This window comes from Acinonyx jubatus, chromosome B1 (assembly GCF_027475565.1).
Source record: "Acinonyx jubatus isolate Ajub_Pintada_27869175 chromosome B1, VMU_Ajub_asm_v1.0, whole genome shotgun sequence".
NCBI classification, from domain to species: Eukaryota; Metazoa; Chordata; class Mammalia; order Carnivora; family Felidae; genus Acinonyx; species Acinonyx jubatus.
The window spans coordinates 71,530,039-71,551,084 of record NC_069382.1 but is presented as its reverse complement, the minus strand read 5'-3'; the positions used below and the strand labels follow the sequence as shown (position 1 = coordinate 71,551,084).

Sequence of the window (21,046 nt, the reverse complement as noted above, 5' to 3'; positions counted from 1 at the left end):
AATAAGCTGGGGGGTCATTGCTAAACTTGTAAGGTATGAGATAGCTAAAAACAAAAACAAGCACAAAATCATGACCATTACCAATCGTGGAGTCTGCAAGTGTAGTTTTCCCAAAAACAGAGACAAACCAAAAACTATGGGATGTCAATACCAATTTCTTATTGGTCATTAGTATTTATGATGTCTTCCCTATATTCACTTTGTGAGAATATAGAAACTTATTCAGTGAATAGGTGACATTATACTATTTATTTCACACACACTGGGGTTACTAAGTTGTAGTGGCTGAAAGGCATGGAACGGACTGAAAATTTTGTCTCATATCAACAATATAAGGATTTTTAAGGAAAACGTACCCATTTTAGAAGATGTCATGGAATTCTATGTATTCAGTCGACAAGAGCAAATAAATCAAGAGGTAATTTGGCATTTCAAATAGACTTATACAAGAAGTCACAGCGAGAGATCATATTTCTATCTTATTTAGTTGAGACAATGAAACATATTTATCTTAGCTTTGAGTTTAGTTTAAAAGGGGGGAAAAGGCATAATAATGGAAAGGCCTTGAAATGTAAGTCTGAGAAGTAAATTCAAGTGTCAGGTTTGTGACTATGTCCCTCAGCAAGTCACTAAGACTCTTAAGGTCTTTATTCTCTTAATTTGCAGATGGGCACAAAAGCCTCTGTTTTGTTTATGCCGTAAGTTGATGTAAGGCTCATATAGGCAATGTACGGAAAAGATATTAAAAGGTGTTATCATCTGAGACAGACCAAAACAGGAACCGACGATGGGTCCAAGAGAGGGTTTAAATCCAATTCTGCCATATACCAACTGTGTATCCTCAGGCAAGTCACTGAATCCCTTTCAGCCTCAATTTCTTCCTCTGCTAAATAAATAAGGGAGCTGAATCAGAAAGTCTCTTCCATCCCCAAGCAGTCTGTGATCTTATACTAGAAAAATTAATAGGAAAACTCTCCAATGTGCTTTTGTTTCCTACAAAAGAAACACACACTGATTTGGTGTTCGTGATTAATTTTAGTCTCTGTCTTGCAAATAAAAGGAAGTCATTTTTTTTTAGCATGGGTAGGTTCACATCCCTTATGAAATGAGATGTGGTTTTCATTTATTAGCTACACATCAGAATGTTCTAAATGTAGCGAAGTGGCAATCATGAAGAATTATGAGAATCATTACATGATATGAAATGTGAGCCTAACACTCACATTAGAAAAAGATTTGCCCTTGAAATAAAGAAAAACAGAGTCTGTGTTACATTACTTACAGTCTATATTAAAATCCACACACCCTGTACAAACAAAAGATTGCAACCAAACACAGAGACATGGCTGCCTTTGTGTGGCAGTTTCAGTCTCTCGGTTACCCTTTTAATTACTTGTTCTTCTGTAATGCTAAACTAGGATTTTGTATACACCACAACTAAACATAGAACAGACAATAGGCAGGGCAACATAAGCTTTTGTTGTAAGCTCTATGAGAACAAGAATTTTTATCTCTCTCACTCACCAATGTATCCCAAATACTTAAAACAGTGCCTGGCACGTAATAGGTATTGAATAAATATGTCTTTTTTAAATTTTTTCTTTTTTGGAAATGTTTACTTATTTTGAGAGAAAGAGAAAATTCGGGCACATGCAAGTGGGGGAGGGGCAGAGAGAGAGAGAGAGAGAGAGAGAGAGAGAGAGAGAGAGAGAGAATCCCAAGCAGGCCTCACACTGTCACCATAGAGCCTGATACCAGGCTTGAACTCATGAACCGTGAGATCATGAGCTGAGCCAAAACCAAGAGCCGGAAGTTTAACCGAGGGAGCCACCCAGGCACCCCGTGAATAAATATGTCTTGGGAGGATGAACTTACTTCCATTTTCTGCCTTGAACAGATGAGCTACACTCTTTAGAACTTTAACTGACTTTTCTTTACATCATTGACTTGCTTCTATAAAAAGAGGTAAACCTGAAGAATTTAACTGAAGGTAACCCTAGTAAAGAGGCCGTTGGACTGCTGTAAACGACCAACACAAATATTTTCAGTCTGACACCTTAAAATAATCTGAATTAGCAGTAACGTTTGCTTCAGTGTAAGGTTACTAAATAAACAGGACAAACACAAAAGCTAAACCACTACTCTTTTCATGCTACTAAAGAGAACACTTCAAACAATGTAGGAAAAAAAATCTACATACAATTCATTAAATGGGATTAAAGACATAAAAAGAGCTATTAATAAATATGGCTCTTGTAGTTCCTTCTTTTAAAACTCAAAACAGTGTGGTCTGACTCGTGCCCACATCAAAGGAACCCAGCTAACGGAGAGTAAGAGAAATGAAGGCTCAGCTCACTATCTCTCTCCTGGTGCCGAAGCACATTTTACAAAAATGTGCTTTGAACCAACAACAAACTTAGAAAACCAGAAACAGAACAGGAAGATAAACCCACAAGAGAAAACAGCCATGACATCACCACATCCCCTTCCAGTTTTCTCCAAAACATTTTTCTTACCAGATGAACACAGAAAGTCAAAGAGCTCTATTTTTAAAGCATGAGTCTTGGTTGTGGTACAAACAGATCAATGGAAAACCTCTTGTCTTCAGAAAAACATGAGCCTATAGCACAAAGCGTGGAAGCTTATAAAATAGCATGTCTGATAGAGGAAGCATCAACCATGAGCAAATGAATGGATGTCTAAGAGAGATTTTTAGAGTGATTCAGGAAGAGGTGACAATGTAGAAATTAGCTCATCAATTTTCCAACTCTTTCTCATATAATATAAAACTATACAGCTAGCCATCTATATAAGTATGTAATGCTATATATAACTACATATAAATACAAATATATTTAGTATAGTTAGCATATACATCTAGAAAAGTGCTAGCTAGCACAGAGAGATTGGAAAGAATTTGGATTGGAGGCCACAGCATTACCTACCACACTGTGATGGGGAACGAGGATTTTAAGCAAAGTTTTGCCCTGTGTTATCAATGACGCTCCCTTGAAGTTTCTTAAGAATATGTAATCAGGATTTATTCATTCCTTCCATTTATTCATTCATTCTACAAATATATATTGATAGAAGCAATCCCTTGACCCTGTATTTAAACTGGCGGCTTCTGTAAAGACAGACCTAATGGCAAAAGCAAGAAAGTCCAACTTTTTATAGGTTACAACCAAAAAACAGATGCAGAAGAGGAAAACCATATTCCAACACAGATCCTTGTTCCACTTTTTAAGGACACTGACAATTAAATTAGCTTTTATGGCACGGCCTAGAAGCCTAACTATTATGTACAGTATAGAAAATGTATTCAGAGTTGCGGTCAGCCAACAGATGAACTTGAATTCGGCTGTTCAAATTAAAGACTGCCTGTTCACTAAGCAACTTTTCCCCTTAGCTAGTTGTGATGCTGTTTAATTCTCTTCTAAAGGTTAAAGTAAAGCATTACCAGGCCTCATGAATTTCTCATGAATTGTGATTAAGTGCAACCCAATTCTAAGCACTGTTAGAAAAACATCTTCAACCTAAATGAACCGGCATCAAAACTGCCAACAATAATAACCCAAGGCTACTTCCATTACGAATTTGGTCTTTGCTTTATAAAAAAAAATACCATGATACTTCCCTAGATAATGACCCACGTAAAGCGTTCTCCTTGATTAACAATGGCATTTGTCTTATAGCCTGTGCCAGGAATGGAAGCCTGTGGCTTACTAAAGCCAGTGCAGCAACAAGAGATCTCTTCTAAAAACAGAACACAGTCCAGCTCATTCTTCAAGACCTTCCAGGGGAAACTAGACGAGGAGTATGTTGATGTCTTTTAAAAACAATCTACTAAATGTTTTTAGATCCTGTGCCCTGATTACTGGCTGACCTATATATTTTTGGCAATGCTAGTGTCCTAGAGGGCCTGACAACTTGACAAGCAGTTCAGATGAATTTTGAAAAAGCCAAGATAAGCAATTTCCCAAAGGAAAAAAAAAGGTATTTTCTTCTGATCTTTGAAATGTTAAAGGATCCATGTCAGTGTATTATTTTGAGCAAGGAAAGTTCTACCTTATTAAGGCTGCCATTGTAGGGGCGCCTGGGTGGCTCAGTCGGTTAAGCATCCAACTTCGGCTCAGGTCACAATCTCACAGTTTGTGAGTTCAAGCCCCGCGTCAGGCTCTGTGCTCTCAGTTCAGAGCCTGGTGGTTGCTTCAGATTCTGTGTCTCCCTCTCTCTCTGCCCCTCCCTCATTCACGCTCTGTCTCTCTCTGTCTCTCAAGAAATGAATAAATGTTAAAAAAAAATATATTAAAAAAAAAAAAGAGACTGCCATTGTAAAAAACAACTAATCCCTCAGCCAGTCACACACATCGGATGCAAGTGCACCTTCCAAACAAGAATTAGTGACTCTCCCCTTACCAGGCCTGGGTGAGAAGCCAAGCTCACTTGGTAGATGATTTCCTGTGTAAATTACTGTTTGTTGCTAATGAATCTGGTTGTTGCAAAGGGGATTGTGAAGCTCCAATAAAGACCATCTACAGAAAATGCCTATTGTAGCACCTGACATTACCATCATCACAATAGAAACATATTCTACTCATGCTCCGGTCAGGTACTTTAAGAAGAAATATAAACTCGGGGCGCCTGGGTGGCTCAGTCAGTTAAGTGTCCAACTCTTTGATTTCGGCTCAGGTCATGATCTCACAATTCGTGAGATTGAGCCCCGCGTCAGGCTCTGCCCTGACAGTGCAGAGCCTGCTTGGGATTCTCTCTTTCCTTCTCTCTCTACTTCCCTCTGCTGCTTGCTCGCTCTCTCTCAAAATAAATAAATGAACATTAAAAAAAGAAGAAGAGAAATGTAATCTCAAAGAGATATCTGCACTTCCATGAGCACTGAAGTACTGTTCACAACAGGCAAGTTGTGGAAACAACCTAAATGTCTATCCATAGATGGATGGATAAAGAAAACGTGGTATTTGCATCCGATGGAATATTATTCAGTCTTGAAACAGAAGGAAATCCTGCAATATGCAAAAACATGGATGAGCCCGGAAGACATTATGTTGAGTGAATGAAGCCAGTAACAGAAGCACAAATACTGCATTATTCCACTTACACGAGGTCTCTAAAATAGTCAGAGTCATAAAATCAAAGAGTGGAATGGTGGTTGCAAGAGGTTAGCAAGGAAGGAGAAATGGGAAATTGCTACTCCATGGGCATAAAGTTTCAGTGAAGCAAGATGAGTAAGTTCTAGAGATTTGCTATATGCTGTGCCTAGAGTCAACAACAATAATGCATTGTATACTTAAAAGTCTGTTAAGAGGGCAGAACCCATGTTAACTGTTCTTACTACAATAAGGTAAGATTAAATTTAAAAAATATAAAAGAAGGAAAAATGTAAAAGAAAAAATGGGGTTTTTTTGTTGCATCATTTCAGGACCAGAGTATCTCTACTATCTGAAAAGTATTACAATGTAATACAGTGTACTTGAAATTTCCTATTTTCTTGTAATCAAATATTTCAAACATTACTTTACCAATAAACCAGTAAGAAGGGAATGATAACCTCCTGTATTTTGATTATTTCTAGAAGATTCAGTTTACCCACTGAACTTGTCTGGCAGGTGCAGTTACCATATTAGAGAACTAAATGTCGCTTTAGGTACCATTTTAACAACATGGAAGCTAAGACCCAAAGATACTAGAGAATGCCAGACCTAGTAGAAGAAAGGGATCTACTTTGGATGTCCATGCAATGCTCTTTGTACTAATATTATCTATTAATACACTGAAATGATGGAAATCATCCACAGATGGCAAGATCATATGAACAGAGTAAATGAACATTTGCAAAATAAATACTATTGGCCAGCTGTTTCTCATAATTGGCTGCCTTTAATACTCAGAAAACCTTGCCACATAGGGATTAAGAGCACTACTTTTAAATTTTTTTTCTAATGTTTATTTTATTTTTGAGAGAAGCAGAGTGTGAATGGGGGAGGGGCAGAGAGAGGAGACACAGGATCAGAAGCAGGCTCCAGGCTCTCAGCTGTCAGCACAGAGCCCAACATGGGGCTTGAACTCATGAACTGTGAGATCACGACCTGAGCCGAAGTCAGCACTTACCTGACTGAGCCACCCATGTACCCCAAGAGCACTTCTTTTAAAGTAAAGAGACTGAGGCCAAGAAAGATCATAAGACCAGTAGGAAACAAGGCTTGAACTCCCACCCAAGTCTCATCTAACCACGAAGTCTCAGATCTTTACAATATACCTTACTGCCTTCTGGAAGGTGAAATGAGCCCTGCAGCATCCCTGCTAATAAAAAAGCACTTTTGCCAATTTTCTGGCTGTTACGCAGAAGCTACTGATTTCAGAGGAAAACCGTTCCAAGATCACATACCCGTAGTGGAGTCAATGGTGAAAAGGGACGACAGGTCTCCGGGAATGAATTCATAAGTCACTGTTCCATATATCCCAGAATCTCTGTCAGTGGCAAGAACATTGATGATCTCGGTGCCTGGCTGGGTCTGGCCGCTAATGCTCATCACATAGGTTGATGGGTTAAAGACAGGTGCGTTATCATTCACATCCTCTATTTCCACACGAACAAAAGCTTGGGCGCTTAGTCCACCCTGTTGGATAAATGAGAAGTGATTACAAATGGATTTCTCCTGAACACTGAGATGCAGAATAATTGACAAAGATCCTAGAAAAGAATTTTAAAACAAAGAAGTTCATTCATATTACTTTTAACCTTGAGATATGAGTTCACGTGTAAGAGCATGGTATCAGTACTTTAGCACTGACTCTTAAAGATGAATGAGAGTACCACGTAAAACTCTTAGGAGGCAATAATTTCAGCCTACAGTTCAAAGATATTCAAGGCAAGTTTTCTTGATGTCCAAAGAGGGAAAAAACAAAACAAAACACTTTTACCCCTAGGATAAATCTTAACTGCTAAAGAGGAGGGGTAAGGAAATATTGGAGCAAGACGTAATTTTAGAAAAGATCGTCAGCGGAAGTCTCACTTAGAAGGTACCATGTGAGTAAAGACTGACCTATATGAGGGAGCTTGACTTCAGTAATCTGAAGGAAAGAGCAAGGGCAAAGGTCCTGAGGCAGGAGTACAATGTACATCCCAGGCCTGTTCAGGGAACAGCAAGGAAGCCAGCAGGGTGATGTCAGCATGGCAAGGGGCAGGTCATGGAGGCCTCTGTGGGCCGTTGAAAGGAGGATTTATTGGAGGGTTTTGAGCAGAGGAGTAGTTTGAATTGACTTAGATTTTAACTGTCACTCTAGGTGTAGCATTCAGAATAAACTGAAGGGCAGCGAGGGTGGAAGGAAGGAGACCAGTTAGGAGGTGATTAGAATCAAGTCTGGAGTGGATGGTGGCAGTGAAGGTACTTATCCCAAATATCTGGGGTCAGATTTGCTTTGGAATTCTGGATTTTTCATGTTTTAGAAAGGTAATAGAGTGCATAGCATAGTAGAGGAATAGATCCCATCCCTTTTATTTTGAGTTGCCTCCAAGTAAAAATCAGGAAAAGGGGAGAGAATACAATAGAAGAAAACAATCCTTTGCAATTTTTACTTTTCTAAAGCAAAACATGTGTTCCTACTTTAAAGCACCATTTTCCATTTCTGTCTGGTATATTTTGATACTTTCATCTTTGACAAAAGTCCTTAGTAAGTCACAAAGCCTGGACTTTCTCACTCACTTTTCCTTCTCTCTCTCTCACCCTCTCCCTCCCCCTCTCCCTTCCCCTCTCTCCCACCCCCTCCCTCTCCCACTGTTCAGGGATACACTGAGCAAAGAAGAAAGAGGATTCTGACAAAAAAAGAAGATTTGGCACAGGAGACAAAGAGGCCGGTGGAAGAAGCACCGGCCTAGGGTGAGGGAGGGCAGAAAGAGAGTACTGTTTGGGGTGAGGTTAACAACAAACCTGGAAATGGCTCTCATGCTCTGAGGTCCCAAGTGCCCTAGACATTGGCGACTAAAAAACAATTGGGAAGTACACCTTCAAAGATAGAGTGGTTTTCCATGTTCTAAGTGGAATAAGGTGCCCGGGCCATGCCAGTTACCAACTAGAATAGGAGAAATGAGGGCTGGCTAAGGTTACGACCCAGTGAAAACAAGGGAAGTGCCCTTGGCCCGTATTACTGGACAGACAGGGCTGTGTCTGCAGCAGCCCCGGATGAACTGTGGGTCCACAGTGGAGGGTGACTGATCGTGAACAGACAGTCCTGCATGGCACCTGACAGAGACCCTGCTGTTTCTCCAACTTGGCCTCCTTCTCCATTCTGTTTAACTTTGACCTTTCCCTTCCCCTTCCTTTTATATTTCTCCTGGGATTCTGGAAGTCACCTCAGTGTGAGTGCAGGATAAGAAAGCGCGTGAGAGAAGGTGATGAGAAAGTGGGGAAGATAGGCGAAATGACAATCTCTCCACCTTGGGATCCTTGCAAAGATGTTAATTCCTAGGCTGTCCATGACGATCCTAAATCAGGCAATGCTACCAAAAACAAGTAAAATGATAGACAAACCAACTGAAAAACTTATTCTTATAGAACAATGAACCTTTCTACAGGAAAATTATTATAGATCTCAGGTTTCCTGCTTTAGGAATTCAATTTTTATCTACTGAATTCATCAGTGGGGTTGCTTTTCTCTTACAATAACCAGGGTGAATGTATGTTCAGTGCGCTCTGTATATATTTTCTCCTTCAATTGTTCTAATCTCCCTTTTTAAAGATTTTGATGGTTTCTCTCATTTTTATAGATAAGCAAACCAAAGCACTGAGAAACTAAGTGACTTGCCCAAGGTAAATGAGACTGCAAATTGCAGATCTGGAACGGGACTAGAGATTCATTTATCCCCCAAACCCCTGGTGACTTCTTTTAAATTAGACTTTTTAAAGAATTGTGGTATAAATTCTACCTTTTAAAACACTATGCTAAGGGCAATGCCAACCACGGACTTAGTCTTAGCAGAAAAAAGACAGAGTCCCTGTTTATAATCTATGCGACAAACACTGTATAACAGGGTTTATGCCACAGTGGAACAATCTGGAGCCAAATGATCTCAGTCTAATGTCTGCCCTGCCTGCAACTGGGACCACAGATGAGAGAAAATCAGATAGTCCCTGAGTCTGGGCTGCATCTTCTGTAAAGCAGGAGAGATACAATATGTATGAGAGCATTTATAATGGTTAATCACATCATTATAAGATTTTACAGCCTCCTTTTCCTAAATACTTGGGGCCAGATAGATTAGTGTTGGAATGTTTCAAGTTTTAGGAAGGTGATGTGGTACACATATACCTAGTCAGGTCTGGGGTGGCCCTACATAACCAAACGCTTAATATTCTGCAGCAAAATGTATGGAAAGACACATTTAGAGGGATTTAAACATGAATTTAAACATGAACGGCCTCAGGTCCGTTCAAGTCAGGTTTCTCACTAAATGAGATTTAAAAACTTTCTATTTTGAGGGGATGTTGAATTAGGTCAATTCTAATGCTCATGCAGGGCTTCTGTTTCAATAAACTATGATGGTACTGTGTTTCCTCTCTTATTGTTTCTTTTACATTTGGAATCTTATAAAATCGTATCGTATAATTCTCTCTTTTTTCAAAATTATCGTTAATCTCTCTGTTATCTTTAGTTTATACCAAAATACATATGCCATTACTTTTGACTGCTAACGTGATATTGGTATACATATTGCTGATATAATATTGGTATAAAATAAGAAGGACAATAAAAACAAAACAAAACAAACTTTCTATCTGAGAGCTTTGGGGCTTCAGAACTACAGAAAAAGGATTGTGGATCTTCATGATTCAGAGGTAGGCATATGCTAAATGGAGAGAAAGCTCTGTGCTGAAGGGATCCTGGAGATGGGTCCCCATAAACAAACAAGATTTTCGGTCTCCCGCTGGTGTGCAGTTACAGAGTCTGGAGGAGCCTGGAAAGCTGATTAGATTTCTCCACACATCTTCCTTCACTTCCCTCCTAGTGTTTACCTCCCAATTCTCTGTAACAAAACTTCAGTCCACCTGGTTAAGACTATCCTGATGATGCAGCCTCTGAGATATGCTGAGTCACAACCACCCAGACTCCTGGCCCTCAGAAATTGTGTGAGAGAGTACATTTTTGTTATCTGCAGCTGCTACGTTTGGGAATAGGTAATACAACCCATAAATTCCATCCATGAATATTTCTTAACTTTGTCTTATTCTTTCCCTATCCACGAGTCGTGGGTTTTTTTGGACATAATTTTAATCACTTGATTTTTTAAATTACAGTAAGAGAAAACAGTGTGTTACTATGATTTTAAAAATTAAGTGATCAAAACTAAAAAATAAGAATGGGGGCGGGAGGGAGTGGCCAACGGTCTGCAAAGCAACATGCCTAAGTTTTATTGTGACTACTGCGACACATACCTCACCCATGACTCTCCATCTGTGAGAAAGACACACTGCAGTGGTAGGAAACACAAAGAGAATGTGAAAGACTACTATCAGAAATGGATGGAAGAGCAAGCCCAGAGCCTGATCGACAAAACAACTTCTGCATTTCAGCAAGGAAAGATTCCTCCTACTCCATTCTCTGCTCCTCCTCCTGCAGGGGCAATGATTCCACCTCCCCCTAGTCTCCCGGGTCCTCCTCGCCCTGGTATGATGCCAGCACCCTATATGGGGGGGCCCTCCCATGATGCCAATGATGGGACCTCCTCCTCCTAGGATGATGCCAGTGGGACCTGCTCCTGGAATGAGGCCGCCTATGGGAGGCCACATGCCAATGATGCCTGGGCCCCCAATGATGAGACCTCCCGCCCGTCCCATGATGGTACCCACTCGGCCAGGAATGACTCGACCAGACAGATAAGGAGAGACAGGAACCTCTTTATATCCATTTTATATTACTTGTTCTTCACCAGGAGATCATGGTGCTGTGCCTCTGGGTGTTTTCTAACAGCATGACAAGGAAGACTTGCTCCCCCTTCCTATCAAACAGAGAATAGTTTTTGCAAGGGAGTAGTGGGACAAAAAAAAAAAAAAGCAATTTCCATTTGTATCGTGAAATGTGAAAATAAAATTGTCAACTGTTTTAGTTTAAAAAAAAATAAGAATGGGGATCACCTCAGAAAGGAGGGGAGCTGGGGGACAGTTTAAACAGGTGATGGGGATTGAGGAGTGCACCTGTCGTGATGAGCACCGGATATTGTATGGAAGTGTTGAATCACTATACTATACACCTGAGACTAATATTACACTGTATGTGAGCTAACTGGAATTTAAATCAAAACTAAAAAAAATTATAGTAAGAGACTTTTAACCAACCTACCTGAATTCCAATCCCCTCAAGGCATGTTGTGAAAGCTGGGAGTAGTTTGGGAAAGTGCTAAGCTTGAAAGCATACAATATTGGAGGAATAGGAAAAAATAGGAAAAAAGGCAAAGAATGTAAACGACAGTAGTCAGGAAGGGAAAGACCTCTCCTTCAAGTGTTATTTGGAGAAAAGGCAGAGTCTGGTGTAGACAGTGCTGGATTTTCACCTGGACAGTATTATGGAGTGAGGGAACTAAAGGGATTTTGCAACTGAATGACTTAATGGTGGGTCAATAAACTAGAGATCCTAACCTGGAAGAACTGTCAGCTAGAATGGAGAGGCTACAGGAAGTGACACGGAAAGGTAAGAGTGCTTATCAGAATACAGCATGCTTGAGATCAAGATTTCAGAGGCTGTGCAATTATAGGGGATGATCCTTGGAAGTGAGAAAGTCAAGGAAGTGAGATGCTCAGGGTGTTGGATGGTTCAATAGATGCAGTGGTAGAGAGGAAGACTGTAAGGTGTAATGGTCCTAAATGACACGGAGGTTTAGAATATGATAGCAACAAGAAAGCAGTCCAAGGAATGGCCTGGCAAGATAAATTTCAAAAGTGAATTGGTTTTTGATAGAGAAAGGAATAGAAATGATTCAGATGTTGCATGGGGCAATCAATTAGGCACGCACCCACCTCAACACCTCCCACTCGGTTCGTGATTAGTGGAATATGGGCTTCTCTGTGGAAAGCTTGACAGGAATCAGTAACCCCAGGAGCAGGCTGTTTTAACCAAGGCGAGAACTTAAAGGAGCAGTCAGAGACCAGGACAAGTTTCTAAGGGAGTCTGCTAAATGATGAACCATGAGTTCCTGAGGGCATGGAAGAAGAGTTTGGGAGGACAGAGCGGGTGAGGCGGTAATTGATTCAAATTAAAGGATGGGCACATCTGGGCAGCTCAGTTGGTCCAACTCTTGATCTCAGCTCAGATCATGATCTCATGGTTTGTGAGTTTGAGCCCCATATCATGCTCTGCGTTGACAGTGCGGAGCCTGCTTGGGATTCTGTCTCTCCTTCTCTCTGCCCCTTCCCTGCTTGCTCTTCATCTGTCTCTCTCTCTCAAAATAAATAAATAAACTTAAAAAAAAAAAACAAATTAAAGGATGAACAGAGCAGAATGGGGATGAGAATATGGATAACAGTGGATGGCTAGGAAGCTTAAACTTCTAGAGATAAGAATGAGGTAGAGTGGTATCTCAGACATTTAGGGATTAATCCTGGTAGTGTATTTGAAAAAATGGTAGGCAATCAGTTTGAGATATAGTTCAGACAATCTAGCTAGAAAACATAAGCAACAGGGCAGCAGTTTATTCCTGAAACTGGAGTGAGGGGAGTGGTAATCAATGAAATATAAGATAGGAAAAAAGCAACTGAAAATTGGAAGTTGTGAATAATATAATCTATTGAAATTAAAATGAGTGCGCCCTACCTTTCAGTTACGCAGGATGAGTGAGCTCTGGAGGTCTAGTGTGCAGCCTATTGATTTTAGCTAATATTACTGTACTGGGTACTTGAAATTTGCTGAGGGTAGATCTTAAACACTCTTATCACTCACTATGTGAGCTGATGGATATGTTAATTAGCTTGATTGTGGTCATCACTTCATAATGTATACGCATGTCAAAACATGACAGTGGTGTCATGGGTGGCTCAGTTGGTTAAGCAGCATCTGACTCTTGGTTTCAGCTCAGGTCATGATCTCACAGTTCCTGAGATCCAGCCCCGAGTTGGGCTCTACACTGACAGTGCAGAGCCTGCTTGGGATTCTCTCTCTCCCTCTCCCTCTCGGCCCCTCTCCTGCTCACATGCATGCACTCAATCTCTCTCCCTCTCTCTCTGTCTCTCTCTCAAAATAAAGAAACACTTAAAAATAAAACAAAAAACACATGACACTGTATACAATTTTTATTTATCGATTATACTTCAATAAAGCCAGGGGAAAGATGAACGTGAGCTTTTTACTCAGCAAGGTTTCTTCTAGAGATCTTTTGGCTGTACACACAACTGTGTAGTACTTTAATAGCCAAGTTTTCTCATGAATATATATAATGCTGAAGGGCTAACTCAATTTATCTTCTATATTGCTAGTTGGACACAACTCTCCCCTAAGCCTGGAGTGATGAGGTAGAGTTGAAATAGCTTTATCTCAGACACATATTTCAGCTACCAAATTCAGATGTCACAAAAATGGAGACAGAATGTTAATACATACATACCAAAAAGACAGATTCATTTGGTGAAAGTGAATGGGAACAGGAAACAAGGAATTGGAGATAAGCATGGAATAATTAAATTAGAGCACTTTATTGGGAAAAGCCACTTGCTTTCCAATGTAATCCAATTATTTGTTTTCATTATGCAATTTATAGCATTCTCATGGCTTCTAGGAGATAAATAGCAACAGCAGTAGCAGCCAAAATAGATTATTTCAGAAGTAATACCAGTGGAGTAGGAGAAGTGATTGAGTTAAAAAAAAATTTGACAGTCATCACAAGGATGAATAGAGCAGCAGCAAGGAAGCCCAGAACATCTAGGTATTTTCTAAGAAAAACAAAATTTGTATTGACTGACAACAGTCTTTTAGTGACCACCAGCAAATGGGTTCCTAGCGATTTCCTTCCAAAGAGCTTTCAGGATGTATATTAGAGAGAGAAAGTATCAGAGGAAAAACCAGGGATTATCAGGGTAATTATGCACAGTTAAAGGTCTTCTGTCAAGGTGCAGTTCATGGTTTTAAGTTCATTCATGCTGGCCTAAAATCCAACATCTTGAACCTAAAATGTCTTGTCTGAGTTCATTTATTCTTCAAATCCAAGGTAGACTGCTATCTGCATGGTTACCAGCCTTTTTGATTAGGGACATATGCTGCTAGTGGATACTGCACAGAATGGTTATGACAGAGGCAGGCTCACCCTATAGAAATGCACAGTTCATCAGAGAGGAAATTTATAAAGATTATGCAGACAACAGAATAAATACTGCACATTGGATAATACATATATACACACATGTACACACACAGCCACATAAGCACGTACGTTGCTTCCTCTTGTATATTCTGAGGCAAACGGAGGAGCATTGGAGGCAATTTTAAGTCCAAAACAAAGTGAAAAATAGGAAACTGTTAAATGCTTATGGTTGGGGCGAGGGGCAGGGGGAGAGATTTTCTAGTTTGTCTTTAAAAATGCATCACTAGGGGCGCCTGGGTGGCTCAGTCGGTTAAGCATCTAACTTCGGCTCAGGTCATGATCTCATGATTTGTGAGTTCGAGCCCCACGTTGGGCTCTGTGCTGACAGCTCAGAGCCTGGAGCCTGCTTCAGATTCTGTGTCTCCCTTTCTCTCCCCCCCCCCCACCCCTTCCCCACTTGCTCTCTGTCTCTCTCTCATAAATAAACATTAAAAAAAATTTTTTAAAAAGACGTTCATTTAAAAAAAAAAGCAACACCAGGACTGCGCCCGTGAAGATCTGCTTCCAGGCGGGCTACACATGCAGCTCCTTCCTTAGGTCTCCCTGTGTGGCTTTGGACCCACATGATGGATTAGAAGGAGAAAAGGCCACTAAGATGGAGAAGAAAATGTCCAAGAGCTGGGGAAAGAGGAGACCTTGAAGCTTTGATAGCCCACTTTCAGACACGAGATGCTACAAAGACTCAGACTATAGAAACACATGTTCCCCACCTTCACCAACATTGAATGTGTTGTTCTCTGATCATCCGGAGAAAGAGGAGTTGACCCTATCCACTACACAGATCGTTGGGTCCTTCATTTGGTAACCAAGGCCTGAGAGCAAGTCAAACCAATAAGAGGTTCCTTAAGTCAAAGTGGGTATCAGATAGTAGCCTGGAAGACACAGTTAATTCTTTTTGGTGTTTTCCATGAGGGTACAAGGGATTGTATCTATCACTATGATATGCATACCTTTAGCCCGGACACATTCATGTGGAGCAAGCTGTCCCATGAGGTACAGGGCCCACACCCAAATTGGGCTGCCAAACGTCTGTGACTCCACTCCACAGGGGAGGACAATCATCTGTGGAGGCTATTGGAAATAGTCAATAAAGGTGGCCAAACACACCCTACATTCAAATATGTTCCACTAAATTCTCAGGAAGAAAAAAAGAAAGGCAAATAGGTGTGGACTCAGATTATCCCTTGGGGAATACAGCTCACTGCTAGATTTAGCATTTTGGTGGCTGTGAATCATCAGACAGACACTCCTTTTTGGGGCGTGTCTGTAGTCAGGAAGAGGAAGAAACCCTGGAGGTGGCTTATTTGATGGCCTGTACTTCCGTGACACCACAAAGAGCCTCTGGTTTGCAAGACAGCTGAAGGGACTTAGGTCAGAGAAGAAAAACATAGGCAAGTCAAAAAAAAACAAAAACAAAAAAGCAGAGCCTGAAAGTGATAACAAGCAGGAATGCGGGGAAGCCAGGACCCAGGAATCCCCGGATGTGGTCAAAAAGGTGGTCACAGAGGATGGGGTGATGCTTAGCACTGAACAAATGATCTGCCCCAGGCACCAGGACAGAGGAAGATGGTTCTGATGAAGCCAGAAGCCCTCTGACAGAGCCACGTCCTGACACCACTGCCATGCTGGCCAAGAAGCATGAGTTGCTCTATTGTTGTGGGAGCACATTTGAAACAAGTGAACTGCCAGTTCCTCCTGAATGATCTGTATTACTCTGATGCCCACAGGATGGAGAAGTGGAGGACTTTAGTACACGTGGAGTCACACACTCGGGAGCATGTAAAGGACATAAACTTGGAAGAGGACAGAGATAAGGTAGAAGATACAGAAGGAAGAGAGGACGATGGGGAGGAGGATGCCACCAGAGAGAAAAGTAGGGAGGAAGGTGAAGAGGAAGAGCAGTCACCAACGGCATCGGATGAAAAGTACGTGGACTATCTGCCCAGGACCTGGCAGTATTGAGTGAAGCTTGCGTGGGAGCACGTGGGGTCTGACACAAAAGACAACAAAGGGCTGAAAGCAGCCCAGGCCATGGCAAAAGCACTGCCTTTGATGATTTAAGAGCCTATGCTGGGCCGAAAGTGAAATTGAATAGTGAATTTTCTCATTATCACGTGGGTGCTACTGCCAATAAACTAGAGTGAAATGAGGTAGCTGCAAAGATTTTCTTTTTCATGGCCTTAAGTATACTGAGTTCTGGTGAGCCCTTTGCCTTCCTCTGAGAGGGAACTCCGCACCAGGGCAGTGTATTAGCCATGTCTTCTATTTTCTGTGTCTGATGCTTTGACATTGGGCCTTGCCGATCCTGGAGGACTGTCCAGGACCAGGTGAGCATGCTTTTCAAATGCAAACCAACCAGTTTGAAGCCCAAACCCCCACCACATCCTTTACTGGGCTTTCATACACCAAACCACTATTCATTTATCCTAATCACCCCACAGTCAAGTGACAGACAGCTAGAGACAGACTCCATGCACAAGAGCTTGTTGAAAGTACTCAAACTAACCAAGCCTAAGCCTGCTCATTTTGCCTTTCCCATTCCTTCCCATGGAAACCACAAGAAAGGCACTTGACCACAGTTTTCTCTCTCTCCCTCAGCCTCCTCACCCACCCCAGGGCTTCCCATTGGGCATATACCACACCCCCATCCCATCATGGGGCGTGCCCCCCTCCTTCTTGGAATGTGTGAGCATAACAGATTGTTTTTTTCCCCCAGTGGCAGCCATTCCCTTGCTCCTACCTAAATAATAATGAAACCAATATTAAACTACTCAGAGTGCAGGGCAGCTCGAGTCTGTGCCAAGGCCTGGTTTAGGAAGAAATCAACCAAACAGCAGGGCGAAATCTTGAATATGGAGTACCCTGACAGGAAGGTTGTTTCTGCTCTAACAAAACTGAAGTATGTTGTGCTTTTTCAGAGAGTTTTCCTTCTATAAAATAAGGGGTTTTTAAACAGAAGGATGTTATGACTCACATACATCATTGTCTTAGTCCATTCCAGCTGCTATAACAAAGTACCATAGACTGCGTGGCTTACAAACAACAGACGTCTGTTTCTCACAGTTCTGGAGGCTACAAGTCCAAGATCAGGTGGCAGCACAGTCAACTCCTGGTGAAGGCAGGGAGCCTGCCAACTTCTCCTGGTGTCCTTAGAAGGTAGAAGGTAGAAGAGGCCAAGGGGCTCTCTGGGGCCTCTTTTATATGAATGCTAATGCCATTCATGAGGGCTCTACCCTCTCGACCTAACCACCTTCCAAAGGCCCCACCTAATAATATCATCACCTTGGGTATTAGGTTTCCAACATATGAATTGGGGAGGAGAGACACAAACATTCAGAGCATAGCAATCATCAACGTAGAGATCATCTCTTCTTTGATTTCTAAAATTTAGCAAAAAGCTGCTCACAGTCTGTTGGTAAACAATTTCTCATTTATCTTTAAAATAAAATGCCTTTTTGGGGCACCTGAGCGGCTTAGTTGGTTAAGCATCTGACTTGATTTCAACTCAGGTCATGATCTCATGGTCCGTGAGTTCAAGCCTGGGCCTGCTTGAGATTCTCTCTCTTCCCCTGCCCCGCCCCTCCCCTGCTCATGCTCTTTCTCTCTCTCTCCAAATAAATAAATAAAACTTAAAAAAATTAAAACAAAATAAAATACCTTTTGGCTGGGAAATAAAACATCCCTTTTGTTCAGTCTGGCAATGCTTTATAGAGACGGTTAAAGATGCACGTGAACATTGCAATAGAGTCTGGTAAGCTGAGAGGAAAAGGAAGCATTCTTCATAACTCGTGTAGAGCAGGTTCAATATGGAAACAAACAAAAGCAAGGAGGTTTAAATTAAATATCTGGGTTGATTTTTTTTTATTCCACTGCCAATAATCCTAATTAACTGCACTGCTTTTGGGAGACAAAAAATTTCCGGCATTAAACGATCTTACTTCTATTAAGATAATTTCTTTATACACTTTTACAAGATCATCTGAAATCAACTAATTAGAAACAGATGTTTAACTACTGCAGAATTGGATTTAAACTGGTTTTTCACTTCTAGGATGGCCTTTTACAATTGTCTCAAAATCTATTAAGAATATATTTTTGAAGTCTTGCGTTAATATTTTTGTGTGCATACATTGAGCTTTGAATAATCACGTAGATTTGAATTAATCTAAATTCCTCTGTTTACTCCTACTTTTGTTTCCTAGATCTTTTCTTACAAAGAAGCAAGAATTCCTGAAACCACACAGTCAGGGCTGAAAAATCTAATCAAATCATGGTAGTTTCACCAAATATAAATGACTGCATTTTCATGGTAGTTTCTACATGTTTACTTATAGCAAATTTATTTAGACTCATTTTTCCCAACAACTCATGTCTTAAGTACGTAGATCTGCCTACCACATTCAAAACAGAACGATTACACCAGAGAGGTGTTAGCAATACCCAACCAAGGAGTAGTAAGTAGATAAAAAAGAAACAAGAAAAGCCTCCAAAATAGACTACGTGCAAAAAATCAAATACAGAACAGTGTGTATACAGGTTATCTTTGCTGTAATGTAATAAAAATTGAACAAACTGTTTCTAAAATGTACTTGAAAGTGTAAATGGAAGAGCCAGGAATAGTCAAGGCAATCTTGAAAAAGAAGGACAAAGCTAAAAGAATACACAATATCATGACCTATTATAGAGCTTAAATAATTAAGTTTAATTAAGCACAGTATAGACAAATAGACATACACATACATAACCATGTGCTTTGCAACAAAAGTGACGTTCTAATGATGGAAGAATGATCATCTCAGTATCCATGCTGGAAAAAAAGAAATAACAAGACTTCCTCTCACTAGACTGAAAAAAATGACTGTGAAAGGTTACACAAAAATGTTTTTGAAAAAACCTAAGATATAACCTTCATGTCTCTAAGGTAAAAAATACTCCTAAAAGGACAGAGAAAGCACCAGCTGTAAAGGTAAGCAAATTGATAAACGGAGCTTTATTAGAGTTAACAACTTCTGTTCCTCAGAAGTCACTATTAAGGGAATGAAAAGACAAGCCACAGAATGCAAGAAGATATACACAATAAATACATCCAACAGAGGACTTGAATACCAAAAATATAAAGAATTCATACAAATCAACAAGGAAAAAACCCAACAATACAATAGAAAACAGGTAAAGAACTGAATAGACACTTCACAAAACAAGTTATACAAAGAATCAATAAACATATGTATTTTGCTCATCAACTGCTCATCAGTTCATTTGGTCATCAAGGAAATGCAAAGTAAAACCCCAAAGTGATTCACCACTACATAGGTACCAGAATTGGTATAATTGAAAAGACATTAAATACCAAATGTTGGGAGGATGTGGAGAAAATAAAATTCTCCTACTCTATTGGTGGGCATATAAAGTGGCACAACCATTTGAAAATTTGTTTGGCTTTCCTAAGATCTCGCAATCCCACTCCTAAATATATACTCAATAGAATGCTTGCATTTGTTCATCAAGTTACATGTGTAAGAATATTAATAGAAGCACTATTGGTAGTAGCCTAAAACGGATGCCATCAATTATTGAATAAAAAATTATCACAAATTCCCATAAAAGAATACTATAAGCCAATAAGAGCAAATGAACTATTGCTACACACAACAGCCTGTATGATTCTCAGAAATAATGTTTGGCAAAAGAAACAATAAAAACACATAGTGTATAAATCTATTAGCTGAAAGCTTAAAGTTTAAAGTCAACAGTGATTGTTGTTAGAATCAACAGTGATTAACCTTAAAGGTGGGGGTGAGGGATAAGGAAGAGGCCAAGAGAGGGGCCCTTTCTTCGTCTGCTTCCATGGATGTGTTTATTTTGCAAAAATCTACTAAACTGTACTACAATTTGTGCACCTTTATGCATGCATTTTATATGTCAATTTAAAAGTTTACCATAAGGAAAAAAAGACCTAAGAGTCAAATTGAAGGTGCTTCTACTGAACTAAGATGAGTCAATATGAACATCAGAAAGACTAATGTCAGCAACGCATGAAACGCATCAAACATAAAAATCCAGGAATTTTATAATTTTATAATTTCAGAATAGGAAAAAAAATCATCTGTACCCTTTGGGGATAGCAAATGCACCAACTCATTATTCTAAAACTGATAAAGAGAAATAATCAAGCCTTATCTTACCTCTCCTCTACGAATTGTATTTCAGGATAATCAAATAGTTGATGAGAGAACATTCTTAGTAGAGGAATTCCAAATAATAAATGCAAAAGTAATAATAGAATTCAAAAATCACCACATTGTACACCCTAATGGAGTAATGGCATGTGACTGCTGATATAGAATAAGAAGCACACAGCGCCACCTAAATGAACCCAAAGTTAATCAGGGTTCTGGCTTAAAATGCACTTCATAGAAAATACGATAAAAGAGCACATTAAATAAATCCCAAGGATGTAATCAGTCACATTCAGAATGTGGAGAATTTACGGGAAAATTTTGATTTCTTCCAAAAACAAATACCATCAGAGAAAAGGTAAGCTGCGCGGGGGCGGGGGGTGGGGTGGGGGTGGGGGGAGAGTGGACTGCTACAGATTGAAACTCAAGGGATATTGCAATCAAATCAATTTCTGAACTCATTTGGATCTTACTTCAAATAAGCCACCTTTTAAAAGATGTTTTTAGA

General features: G+C 40.2%; 2 protein-coding genes across 2 annotated transcripts in view; one reads left to right on the top strand and one right to left on the bottom strand.

Annotated features, from left to right (window-relative positions):
• DCHS2 (dachsous cadherin-related 2) overlaps nucleotides 1-21,046 on the bottom strand; it is a 241,380-nt gene that overhangs the window by 100,111 nt on the left and 120,223 nt on the right. The window contains exon 3 of the mRNA XM_015080625.3: nucleotides 6,404-6,635. Coding sequence (XP_014936111.3) covers nucleotides 6,404-6,635 — 232 coding nt within the window. The remainder of the gene's footprint in view (nucleotides 1-6,403; nucleotides 6,636-21,046) is intronic.
• LOC106982468 (U1 small nuclear ribonucleoprotein C-like) lies at nucleotides 10,381-11,137 on the top strand. Its single transcript, XM_053216847.1, is given in 2 exon segments — nucleotides 10,381-10,703; nucleotides 10,705-11,137. Coding segments are annotated over 2 exon segments (480 nt in total). The 5' UTR covers nucleotides 10,381-10,412; the 3' UTR covers nucleotides 10,894-11,137.